Below are 12,574 nucleotides of genomic sequence, written 5' to 3' on the forward strand. Positions count from 1 at the left end.
GGCTTTCACTGTTTGAAATTTTAAATATATTAACTGTATCCTCTTTGTAGCAGATACTCTTCTGTTACTGGAGTTTGGAATAAAGATTGTCACTGTTGCTCTGTTTGCCTTTAGTAGAAAATTGACTGATGCCTGAATAGTAGTAAGGCTTTCTCTCAGTGTTTCTGTGTATTTCGTGTGTAATTTTATATTAAAATAAATGGTTGTTTAATCCAACCCTCACATAAAGGATACTTTGCATCTTAAATCTGCACACTTTAAATATGATTTACAAATGATTACCTGAAATTCTGATGTCTCCAGTACTTAACCCTAAGGAAATAAGGGAAAATAGTGAACTTAACCAGTTAATGCCAAACAGTTGATTTAAAAATAAATAATACAATTTTTTTTAATAACTCTTCAGGAGATTCTACAGCTACACTGGAGATCATTGATCAGTTAATGCCTATAAGTCAGTATCATCCCTTCTCATGATGCTTTTTAAATTGCCTTTTGTCATGAGTTGCATGTTTTGTCACAGAAGTAAGCAGTAGTTTGGTGTAGGACAAAAACTGGTGGTCAAAGTGCAATACGTTATATAAAAAAAGACAGTGGAGACTGGAAAATATGAGATTACTGTGGTTTATGAATCTTATTCTGAGTAGTTGATCCAAATACATATTAGTGCACAAACTAAGTTTATTTCATGCATATCTCTAACAGAAGGGATGTAGTGATAGCAAACTAAGCTGTCAAAAGGCAGAAAATAGTGAAATAGTGGTACCTGTAAAGGCTGGGACTGGTATTGTAGAAATTTGGGGATGATACTGCTGCTTTGCTTTTTTACTGGATATGGAGATACTACAAATGGTTGCCTGGCTTCAGTGGACTGTATGTTCTGAGCTTTGCCACACCATAATTTAAAGCATTCCCTGTAGCAATAACTCCATGTTTCACGGACTGTTCTGGGAGGGTAAGTTTCAAACTATTAGACTGCTCTAATTTTTTTTTCTGTTTGCTCCACTGTTTGCTTTACTTTCAGTTCCTTCACTCATGTAATTTGAAGTGCACATGCACCTCTTCCTGTCTTCTGAGGAAGGGAAAATCTGAATTTCTGTAGTTTGATTTAGCAGTGGTTGGAGAACACATGGTGCACAGATAGAAAAGAAACTGCAGGAGAAACCATAATTTTAGAGACTAGGTTATAAATGAGAAAAAAACACGTTAGTCCTTTTTGCACTCTCATGTCCGTCTGAGATTACAGAAAGTGTTTCTTTCGGTTGGTACTCTCAGTATACTGAATATTGATCCTTCTGCAGTGCAGGAGAGCTTGGCCGCAGTATGGCCTTATACCTATGCATGTATATGTGTAGCTAGCTCTTGGCTGTGGTTACAGCTTTAAATTCTTGCAGCTAATGTGTTTTATTCTAAATGTACATTAGTTTAATAAATACAAGGAAAGTGTTCAAGAGATGAGGTTGTAAATGATGAATCAAAAGAATGAGAAGGCTCCTGATTTTTTTTTTTCTTGTTAACATCATGTTAATAATTCAGTGCAGTAGTTTGGGTTATATACACTGAGCTAATGCTTTTATCATAAAATGGATTGTGTTGGAAGGAACCTTTATAGATAATCTAGTTTATCTGAGGAGGAGTAGTAGTACTTGTTTTTCTGTTGGTCTCCCACATGCCCTGCTCTGATCTGTAACATCATAACCATGGATTAACCACAGGCATGGTAGGCAAGCAGTGGCCTTTGCACTTTTCTCCCACAGGCTTGGCAGAGGAGCCCGACTGTGGTTCAGTGGGACACACAGCATCTTGAGTAGAAGCTTGTTTCTGCACAAGTGTGCTTAGGTGTTTGCAGGAAGTGGGCCACTGGCTGGGACTGTCAAAAAACGTGCTGTTAAAAAGGGTTATTCCTAAGAAGCCTGATGGAATATTGCAGAGGCATCATGGATTTTTCCAGCTCCCATATCTGTAGATGAAGATTATTTTTTATTTTTGACCTCAGTAGTCAAAGTACCATTGCTAAGTTGCTTTTTAGTGAGGTGATGTGGAAGACAGCACCAATTCATTAATGAAAGCATATACTACCCTTATTTTGGTCAGTTAGAAGCAAAACTTGGTGAAGAATAATGCAAGGTAACTTCAGGTGACAAGAGGCAGCTTTGTAAAGTACAGGGTGGGAAGGAATTTTGGGAGTAGGATGAAGAAAGGATGTTTGGTCATGAAATATATTGCCTAAAATAAAGCAAGTTGAACATATATCACAATAAAGGGTATTTAGAAACACATTATATACGGGAACTGTTGTTGATCTCTTGCCCTTGATAATTGTGGTTCAAGAAAAATATCCTGTCCAGTCTGCTTATATAGTATTCGTTATGCACCACAGTACCTTTTAACTCAAGGTACTTTGGGAAAAGCTCTCTCTTCATAGCTGTTAAGTTACAGCACTTCTTCAATTTATACAGTTCTATTTATAGGGGTTGTAATTTGGCTGTTGAGGATAATGGCACAGGCTTAATCTTGATACAGAAGAATTTAGCTTCAGTGGAGATAGGTGCGTGTGATTTTTCTTTGTGGACAGTAACTACTTAGTGTAACAGCAGAAATAAAGGTGACTGAAATAGCCTTTGCTACTATGGGTTTTTTTTCTTTTAATTTTTTCATTTCAAGAATCAATTTTTCTGTAAAACAATCTGGATTTAGCTTAATCTCAGTATACATGATGTTCATTCAAACTGAAGTTACAGAGTCTGATTTTACAATCAAACAATGGACCATGGTGCACGTACTAGATCTTTGTGTGTGCTTTTTCAGTATAATTTCAGTATATTAGATTAATATTACTAATTTTAGTCAATTTGAAATCAAAATGGCTTCATGTAAGAGTCATTGTTTGCTGTCTCAAATATATCAGCATTTAGGTAAATGTCGTCTTTGTCTGAAACCTTCAAGTTCACATATGTATCTGAGAGCAAAAGGTTGTCTTGTTTAATCTGAATATTTTGACTAAGGGATGCTTAATTATAGGATGGTGGATGTAAGTGGGTGTCTGTTTGGCTATGCTTTTTGTAAATGCATGAATTTGGGTAAAAAGGAGTAACAAAGGAGTAGCTCATATCAGGACCGTAGGCTTAGTTTTATACTCTGAAGTTATATGCACATAATCCTTTGAGTCATCCCATTTTGAGAGAGCTGTGCTGCATAGGCTGTGGGGGAGGATGGATGTAGGGGTGTAACATCCTAAAATGAAGGCTGCTGCATTGTGGTTAGCCTCTACAGTGAGGCTTAGCATCACTGCTGCTATCTGGGTTTCAAATATATAGAATTTAGCAGGTGATTTTTCCAAACATGTCATGTTTTTCAAGTGAGAAAGCATTCTTTTCCTTTGTTCTTTAGTCAAAGTGTTTGCTTCTGCCACATTTTCTTTGTTGCCAGTCCACTCCCCTGGCCTGTATTTACTCTCCTTTCCATGATGAAACTGAGAAGTTAGTGAGTCAAATACCTTCCAAGGCTATGGGGTTTTTTATCTTCTGTCTAGTTCTGTTCACCTCTCCAGACTACGTATAGGAGTCTTGGACCATGATATTGGGAACTGATGTTGAGACGGTGTCAGGATTTTCTGGGTGGGGTGTTTATGGATGCTTACCATAGTTTCATGTGGATTTGTAGGGGAGAAATTCCCCAACTGCTGGAAAACTTGAAGGCAGACCTAGTGTCATCTTGCTGGCTTCTGTGGTCGGTCGACTGTGAGACATGAATCTAAAGGAATTAATTCAAGTGTCTGTGGAACTACTTGTTTGTCTGCCTGCTCTTTAGATGAGGTGGCATTGCAGCCCAGAGGATTTGAATGGAACAGAAAAAAGTGGTGGAGGTCAGAAGTCTGTCTTTGTGCTGTGAAAGTAAAACAGAATTCTTTGCATACATCTGTAAGAATGGGTGAACAACTTTGAACATAACTATTCTTCCTTTGAACATTTGGGAGATTTTAAAATTTGTTGAAGACAGAGAGGCACCTCAGAAGTTGGAGGTTGTTCCATGATGTAAAACATTCTAGCAAGGGTCCAACTAATTTAGTAAATGGTGGCAACAAACTCATGTTCACCTCAGTAGAAAGCCATTAAAAGTACTTTCCATACTTCTACTTAACCTATAGGTTACCAGTAGTTTAAAATCTCGTATTCTATTTATGAATTTGTTTTGTTTAGAAAAAACATATAAAATGTTTGATTTTATCTTGATCCTCGTCCATTTGAATTTTTTTAACTTATGTGCAATTGCTGGCCATATCTTAAGCTGCGGGGTTAAAGTTGACGTACATTTCTGTTTTGTGTTTGTATGAAGTGTTTATAAAAGGACATAAAGCAGATGGATATAGTCCTGGTTACACAAGTGATTTATTTTAAGAAGTCACCAGAAAAAAAATAATGATGGAAGATGTTGGTTTAAAAAAAAACCAATCCTGGTTTCTTACTGGCAGCACAAAAGGCAGGAGCTTCTTGGAGTGTAGCTTCCAGTGCTGTGCTGTCACACTCCTGTAACTGATACGGACAAACCTAGTGCTAAGTTTTGTTAGGTGGCACCTGTTCCAGTTTAAAACTTCATTTTGAAATTGGGATGAATAGTAAATATTTATTTAGGACATGAAGAAATAGAAAAACTTACTGGTGATCTAAGAAATTTTATTTTACGTTTTCATATTCTATTATGTTAAATAGACTAGCAGGAGTTTCAAAGATAATTGTGTTCCCGTATCTTAATGGAAATTGCTGATCTGTTATCTGATATATTGGTCTTCTAGTAGGCTAACATTATATGGAGCCATTCGATTATTTGTTGAAATCATGTAAGGGTCATTGTCTAAAAATTTCATAAAGGTGTGAGCAGTTAGTAACACTTAAATGGCATCTAAACACACTTTTTCAATGACAGTTTTCAATAAAAAAGGAAATAATAATCTGACAGATTTCTCGTCTTTAATGTAATGAAATTACATTTATTATATATTTATTGGGAGTTTATTAAAAAAAAGACCTTATTTTGATATTGTAGTACTTGAATCTGAATTTAGGCTTCATCATCACACATTAGTGCCGCTTCTGACTAATCACTGAAGTTAGTTTAACAATAAATCTGACATCAGTTTATCTTGCGAGATTCGTTGCTAGACGGTAAAACTTATTTAGATGGAAAATATTCAAGTGTTCTCTCTTCAGGTATTGGCCTAAATTTTCTTAACCCATTAATTCTGAGTCAACACATACAGGATTTGGATGCAAGTTCCCATTTTAGTATGGTTCTCATTGTTACTGATTTATAGTTTTTGTCAGTCTTTGAGATATATATTCTTTTCTTTGTTTTCCATCACTTCAGTGTTATGTCAGTCTTTTCATGTTTTATTGTATTTTCATCAGAGCTGATTTCATTAGTATTCTGGGTTTTTTGTTTTACTGGTCTTTATGTGCAGGCAGTTTCTCAGGAATTCAGATTCTAGGAACATTAATGGAGTGCTCAGATACTGTCCTCAGTGTAATTACTTCTGAGTTTTTCATATTTCTAGATGTTTGTGAGTTCCTTCTTTTTTGTAATGATAGTTGTTTTCAGTGTTCAATAGCAACTACAAATATAGCTGTATGTGCTAATACTCTTTTTTGCAAGTAAAAAGGTGAATAATACCCAGTGTATAAAGATAAAATATCAGTAAGTTATTTTTAGGTTAGACAAGAGGTCTTGAAATGTTTTAATGTTTTTGTCATGCAGCTGGAAATAATGGAAAACAAAAATCAGAAATGTGCTTCTATGGAATTGGTTATTGGAATTTTTATTATTTAAAGTAAAATAATTTTCCAGCAAAGATGTTTATTTTGTAAATTAAGAGCTAAATGTTACTGTACACGTGAAATTAGAGTGGCAACATCCCTTGGCATGTCAGTGATATGCAAAGTGGAGAAATTATTTGGAGAACAGGTTTTTAAAACTTAGATATATATTTCAGTTTGAAAATAGTTTAATTGAAAAATGGTTGCTCTCTAACAGTATTTGAAATAGCTTTTGTTTTAAAAACACTTCAGTGTTTTGAATATTGAGGAGTATTGTTGCAGTGTGGAATTTTTGTAGTAACTGGGACAAAGCAACTTGGTATGTAAATACATGCAGTGAAATTAGTACTTTGAAAATGGGGTGGGAAACATGTCACTTTGGAAAGCCAAGGAATTTAGTTTTAAAAAATAAATAACTTAAACTTACTATTTTTCTACAAATTCTAATCATCTGGTTTCTAACTGTATTGTATCTTTAAGAAGCTAAAAAATACGGCTTTCTGTATTTGGTGTCAACCCTGGGAGCAATTTCTAAAACATCTTATGGGTAATCACTGTACCAGAGGAGCACTGATGTGCTGGTTTAGGTATACTATAATCTTGGTCAACTGGTAACAGTCTTTAAATTGGTATATAATGAATTTGTGTTTTCTTTGTATATTTAAGGTTCTTGTTACCCAGACATAGTACGCTGGCATTGCAGTGCTAGTAAAACAACTGTATCAGATGCATGAAAAATCTGTGAGACATGGCAAATCTTCACTATTACAAAACTTTGAAGGATTAAGAGTTGTGGTTTCAGGATTTGCTTAGTGAAGTATTGCACATTTCAGATTCACTATCTGTGTTGAGAGGTGCTTATGTATCAAAGTAGCTCTTTACTCCTGAAGTTTCTGAAAGAAATGACAACAAATTTGTTGTAAAGATTAAAAGAAAAAATGATGGATAAAGGAGGGGAGAAATGCACGCAAATACGATTTGATGTGTCACATCATGTACCAGGACTGCCACCTGCCAGCAAATATGTTGGCTTTAACAGACTACTTTTACTTTGGAGAGTACAAAGTAGTATGGGGTTTGAAGGGATAACGTTTTTTGGTCTCTTACTCTTGATGACCACATGGGTCTTGTTCATCTTTGCAAGTCTCCTTTGTTTTAATGAACATTTGCAGGGAGTAACTCTCAAAAATGGCCAGTTCCCTGCTGTATTTGAGCAGTCTTTCTGGATAATAAAGGGTATAGGCTGCAGTTTTTATGGAATAGATGGGTATAGTTCCCTGGATGTCTTTATTTGCATAGCATTTACTTACAAATCTTGCTCCAGAAGGAGATGGGGAAGATGCATTGAAGCAAACCTTTCTTGAAAATAAAATAGCACTTGATGCAAAATACAAAGTCTGCCATCTAATATGCATAAAGTCCCTCAACACTGACAGTATCAGTCTCAGCTTGTTCCTCAACTTTCTAATATATCTAATTGTTCCTAGTAAACCAACAATGCTTGGGTGGGGGTATTTTTTATTGTATGGTAACTTTCTCTCTAGTTTTTCTCTTTTAATTTATTATAAAACTTACGTAGGACCTTTCATGTTTAATATTAATTAAAATAACTTCAGGTTTGTTCGTTCTGTTCTGTAAAAAGGTATCTGAAGAATTTTTACAAATTTTATCTTGGAAATTAGCTTATTCATTATGTTTAATTTTAGGAAATGGTGCTCTTGCAGAACATTCTGAAAATGTGCATATTTCAGGAGTGTCAACGGGTAAGTCATTTTTTGTAATGTTTAAATTTCATGCATGACTTAAATAGTAAATATTGAAAGCCACCTGGTATCTTATGAAGAGATATTTGGCTATAAAAATTATTACTGCCTTTTGCAGCATGTAATAAGGAATGAAGCAACTGGAACATGGAAAAATTCTCATAAGATAAAACTGATACCTGCATGCTCATGAACAGATTATGCCTTTCTAAGTGGACTGCCTAATTATTTTTCCATACAAACATTGAACTAAGAGAAAAGTTGGTTTAAGTTGAATTGATATTTTCTTTCCACAGTAAAGTTTTTGTGAAATGAAATTTACTGAAATGTAATTTTGGACACTGCTACTATCAAATAACATAAATCCAAGAGTTATGTGTTTCACCTGATTAGATTTAACTGAAACGACTGTACACTTGACTACACAATTTCCTTAATACAAGAAAAAAAATGTAGAACTCATGAAACTGAGAAACTGATGAGATGCTGGGAGAATATGGGGTATAAAAGCAGCACACACTGCTGAAAGGTTTCTGTATTCTCTTCCAATAAGTCAGTTTTAGTCCTCTTCTGGGCAGCAGCCGCAGTTGGGTCTGTTGTGTGTTAGTGATGGGACTGTGTGGCCATTGAGGCATTGGTGTACAGTCTTTGTTCTTCAGATGCTGCACAGTGTCAGCAGCTGCTGGGTGTGGTTTATCATACAGATACCCAGAGTATGTGCAAACCGGGAGATAAAGGCTCCTCAGCAGGTAGCAGAATACAGGCTTGGTTCTTTCTCTAGGAAAGCTGCCTCTAATCCCTAGAATTCAGACTGATTTTTACACCTCCTTTTCCTAAAATAAGAATAAAAATGCAAAGTTGTCCTTTTTGAGAACAGCTTGTCTGTCTCACTGTAGTCATCCTTGCAGTATTATGTTGCTACTTGTACTAGTATGGTTGAGTTTTTGGATAAATTTACAGTCAGTGGATGGTCTTTGTTAAACCTACTGCTTTTTATTTCCCTTTTATTGTTCGCCACTCAACAACTGTTAAAAGTCTATAAATAGGAGATCTTTCTTACCCATTCTTGTGCTGCATCATGAGGAATGCTGTTGCTTTTTAACAGTACTGGTGCACCAAGTATCATATATACTACATTTATGGAGCACTGTAAATTATAAATATCAACATAGCTACTTGCCCCTGTCGGAACAATTATTGCTGGAGTTGGAATGGATGAGAGACACTAAGTCAACCTAAAATCTCGCTATGCAGCTTTCAGGGTATATTTTAACAACCCCTCATGCCTTTGTTTACTGCAACAGTTGTGTCCCAGGTCACAATACAGGCAGAAAAGCATCTGCTGGGCAAGAGGTGAATGGAATTTTTGACTCTGCTTCCAGTACTTCGGCCAGCATGCTTGAACAGGCAGTGCCAAGAAGAGCAGAACACAATGTACTTTGTATGCAAGATAACAGCAGCTAGTAGATAGAACTTTAACTACTGAGAAGAAAAATCCATTTAGAAATAAATAATAATAATAACAACAACAACGAAATTATATATGTATGTATATAAAAATATCTCTGATGTTCTTGTGTTTTTAAATAGCTTTCCAGATGACAAAAAATAAATACTGTACTCCTAAATTTATTTTTTAATACAAAGTGCAAGTTCTTCACTGGGGAATTTCAAGGTAATGGGGAAGGGGTGATCTGTTAAGGACAACCTGAAGAAAGCATATAGACTGACCCACTACGATTTTCCTTACTGCTCGTTGTATGTACATCTTAAATTTTAAGTTCATAGCCCAAGTATGAAAGATGGTGATGAATTAAATTATTTTTTAGTTCCTTTTAAATAAATTTGGTCTCCCAAACATATTTTCAAACTTGCAGGTTATATGTTTCATCAGGCATACCTGGACAGCTTTGTATTTTGCAGAACAATTTTAAGCATAGTTTCTGTAAAGTAGAACCAAAGACATCTGGCCTTTAATCTTTCTAAATCCAACTTTCACTTGGTGTTGAAACCAAGCAAGCGATTTTCTTGGGCCATTGTACAGAGATGGGATTTTAAATGAAATTTTTGTCTTGATGGTAGATTTCCTGTCATGCTGCTGCTGCAAAACTACATACCTACCTTACTAAATTTTATTTTAATAGCACAGACCTCTGTGGCCTTTGGTATTTATGCTTCTGCTATATATTATATTGCCAAGTTACAGGTACCCCTCTAATATATAAGCATGCTTTTTCTGCCAGCAGCAATTAGTGGAATGTTGTCTCTGCATATAAGCTGTCACTACAGAGCAAGTGTTTATGCCTTTAAAATCTAAAGAGTTCAGAAATATTTTCAGGTCTGTTTTTGAGGTATGTTGAGCCATAATTGTCACCATTGCAAAACCAATTCCCCATCTCCCCAACCCCCCACTCTGCATTTTAAAAAACTGCAGCACTGTTTATATATATATGTATATATATATGTTTATATATATGTATATATATAACGACTTATTTTTACTGAACATGTCTCTATTGCAGAGCAAAGGGCACTTTAACTTAAAGCCTTTAGGCTTGACTTGGAGGCAAAGATTCCTATGCCTTCTTCCCCTGTAGTTCCCTACATAAGACTTGGAGTGGCTCCTGAGAGTTACAATGCAATAATTATCCTCCCTGTTCACGGTTTAGACTTTATCACAACATTATTCTCTTTTTACTCTAAGCTGTTTTAAACACCTTCAGATCATTTATCCAGCTGCATTCATGTCCTTACCATGTCCAATATAATGCATACCTTATCATCCTGTGGTTCACATTGAAAGCTAATTCTTTTATCTTTTCAACTAATCTCTTGGCATTACTGTGAAGATAAATCCCTAATCTCCGTCTCCCTGCTTTTCTGAAGTGACTTTTTTCCTTGACATGTTGTTCACTCTTACTACAGGTACTTTAGTTCTCTAGATCTTGCTACAGAATTTTTGCATAGGTTTCTTAATTATTTTCTTGTTATAACTAGCTAGTTGAATTTGGTACAGTAAACTTCTAATTGGCTCTCTTTTGTTTACTGATCAACATCCTGTAGTTTACAATAATGTTCTGTAATGTGGGATGGTAAACAAATTTCAGGAAGAGGGAAACAAGAAAAACTGTTGTGTCTATTTTTAAAAAGTCTACATGAAAATCCATATCACCAGAAAATTATAGGCAAGCTCTTTTGACCATTATTTTACACTGTAATATGTGAAACATCCTCAGTCCTAATTGCAGTATTGCAATTTACTGAACGGTAAAATTATAGTTTTATCAGTTATATCAGAGTAACAAACAGAATTGCAAATAGATTTTTAATAGAATAAAGATTATCAGAGGAAAGAGTTTGAAACAGGTAGAAGATGGATGAGCAGAATTGTGCCAAAGAATACAAGGGCACTGAAGGGAATGTAAGCAGACACAACAGAAATGGTTGTGCAAGAGGAATTTGTTACCCTCCCTTCAAATACTATGGCCTTTTGAGAACATCCTGGGCACGCATCACTGCGTGTCTTTGCTTCTCTACAATGCAACCCTCTCAATTTCTTTCGTGCTTCTGCCTTCATTGCAGACTCATTTCTTTTTACCCTGACTCGTCTAACTTTCAGTCTGCCGTTCTCTTATGTATTTTTAATACTTCAAATAAATTATTCTAAACTTAATCAGTTTTCTTGTAGTTTTAAGTTATCTTAGATACAACTGACCTATATGACAAATGCTTGTAGGACTGCTAGTAATTGAGAATGAAAGTCCAAATTTTCCTCAACTTAAAGTAAGGATGTTTGCCTCTATTGATGCATTTCTGTTTTATGTTCCGCTATTGGATTTTTTTTTTTACCCCATATCCTTCGTGATACTGTTTACGTTACAAATACGTGAATAAAATGTGTTAGATTATAGTCTGTAAATGTGTAGAAGAAACATCTGGTTAGGCAGAGGGTCAGGAACTGATTTTAGAGGCTTGCTATTGTCTTTATAAAGTATATTCACTTTAAAGCTGTTCTGTTTCAAAAGGTTATGCATGATTTTAAAAATCTGAGAAATTACTCACTCTCAGGAAGACAGAACTTCTGAATTACAGCTTCTGCACAGTTGATCTTGACCTTTTTACACTTTTTAAGCAAACAGGAGATTTCTGTTGTCTCCTGAGCTCTAAATAAGAGATTTTTAGTGCATGAATATATATCAGGTATGCAAATGCATTTAGCTTGTCTGACCAACTTGAAGAAAGCTGTAATTTGCTTTTGAAGTCCATTCCCTTTTTTTGAACCCCCATTTTGTCACATGAATACTTCCTTCAGTATTTTCTCTTCTACAGCACTTGTACAGTTTTATTCATCCTGTATTATTGTACCTGTGGTCATTCTTGCTTCCTTGTGCCCTCCATAGTCTGCTTCTCTCCTTATTGGTTGCTGTTGCAAATGATCGTCTTTTGCTCTCAGCTCTGTAGTGTGAGCTTTACTAGAAACAGAGAAAAAGACGTCTTAATAAAAGACTGTAGAAATTACAAGGGATATAAGGTTGGTTCTACAGAGGATAAAAAAATTTTGAGTTTGAGCAAAACTGGAAGCTTTCATGTGCTCTGAAAGCACTACCTTGATTATACAAGATTGTCACATGGAATTTCTTCCATTCATACTGGTGTACAAATATGTTACTGTTTGTACTGGTACATGGGTTTAACATGTTAATGTTTTTAGAGGTGGACTCTGTAAAACTGAATGAACTCATGTTGAATGGATTGTTTTTTATATATTTTAGTGCAAAGCATCCTTTGTCAGGTAAACTTAATAGCTTCTGCAGTGGTTCTCAGTGACAAAATTCTGTGTGCCAGTTTGGAAATTCCTGATAGCAGGTGTATGTTGTACTGTAAATTTCACCTCAAGGCAACTTTTTTGAAGCTGGGGATTATTTCAGTAGTAACCAACTAGTATGTGGAATTGTTGCCAGCATTTGTGAGCTTGGTATAAAATGCCTTATACATTCTTCT

The 12,574-nt window shown here is 35.4% G+C and overlaps 1 protein-coding gene across 3 annotated transcripts in view; it reads left to right on the forward strand.

Moving 5' to 3' along the window:
- LRP12 (LDL receptor related protein 12) overlaps positions 1–12,574 on the forward strand; it is a 49,779-nt gene that overhangs the window by 21,964 nt on the left and 15,241 nt on the right. For 2 of the 3 annotated variants that reach the window (XM_086880852.1, XM_086880859.1), the window contains one exon: positions 7,517–7,573. The exons of the other annotated variant lie outside the window; for it this stretch is intronic. In XM_086880852.1, coding sequence (XP_086736978.1) covers positions 7,517–7,573 — 57 coding nt within the window. The remainder of the gene's footprint in view (positions 1–7,516; positions 7,574–12,574) is intronic. 3 annotated transcript variants of the gene reach the window in all.

The sequence above is a fragment of the Cyanistes caeruleus genome, chromosome 1, assembly GCF_971803275.1.
Source record: "Cyanistes caeruleus chromosome 1, bCyaCae1.hap1.1, whole genome shotgun sequence".
NCBI classification, from domain to species: domain Eukaryota; kingdom Metazoa; phylum Chordata; class Aves; order Passeriformes; family Paridae; genus Cyanistes; species Cyanistes caeruleus.